At 65.1% G+C, this 519-nt stretch overlaps 1 protein-coding gene across 1 annotated transcript in view; it reads right to left on the minus strand.

Annotated features, from left to right (window-relative positions):
• The window catches only part of CATSPER1 (cation channel sperm associated 1), a gene marked incomplete at its 5' end in the record, with an annotated part of 2,089 nt that overhangs the window by 896 nt on the left and 674 nt on the right, over positions 1-519 (minus strand). The window contains one exon of the mRNA XM_025214936.1: positions 431-513. Within this exon, the coding sequence (XP_025070721.1) occupies positions 431-513 (83 nt within the window). The remainder of the gene's footprint in view (positions 1-430; positions 514-519) is intronic.

Consider the following 519-nt stretch of genomic DNA (forward strand, 5'->3'; position numbering starts at 1 on the left):
GTCTGGGGTCAGCGGGGAGGTCAGGGAAAGGGGGGGGGGTTAGTGTTATGGGTCAGAGGTCAGCCTGAGGGGGTCAGGCAGGAGGCCAAGGGTCAGCATGCATGTGGGGGGCGGGGGGCAGTCAGTGCGAAGGGTTGGCCAAGACAATGGAGAACAGCGTGGGCTCAGCTGAGGCAGGGGTCAGCTGGCGGGGGTCACATCACACTGACCTCTGGATGAAGTGTCAGTCAGGTCAGTGGGAGGGGCAAGGCCTCAGTGAGTATGTGTGAGTCAGTGGGAAGGGTCAGCCAGGTCAGAGGTCAGTATGAAGGGTCACGGGCCAGCGCGTGCCTGCGTGGAGGGGAGGGGATCAGCGCAAAGTCAGCCAGGAGCAGAAGGGTCTGCATGAAGGGGCAGGGACGGGTGGGGGAGGCCAGGGCTCGGGGCCCACCGGAGGCTGAGCATCAGGTGCACGAGGCGGAAGGCGCGGACGCCCTTGAAGATGCGCAACAGCCGCAGGAGGGACATTGCGGCCTCGCA

The sequence above is a fragment of the Alligator sinensis genome, unplaced genomic scaffold, assembly GCF_000455745.1.
Source record: "Alligator sinensis unplaced genomic scaffold, ASM45574v1 scaffold1302_1, whole genome shotgun sequence".
NCBI lineage: Eukaryota > Metazoa > Chordata > Crocodylia > Alligatoridae > Alligator > Alligator sinensis.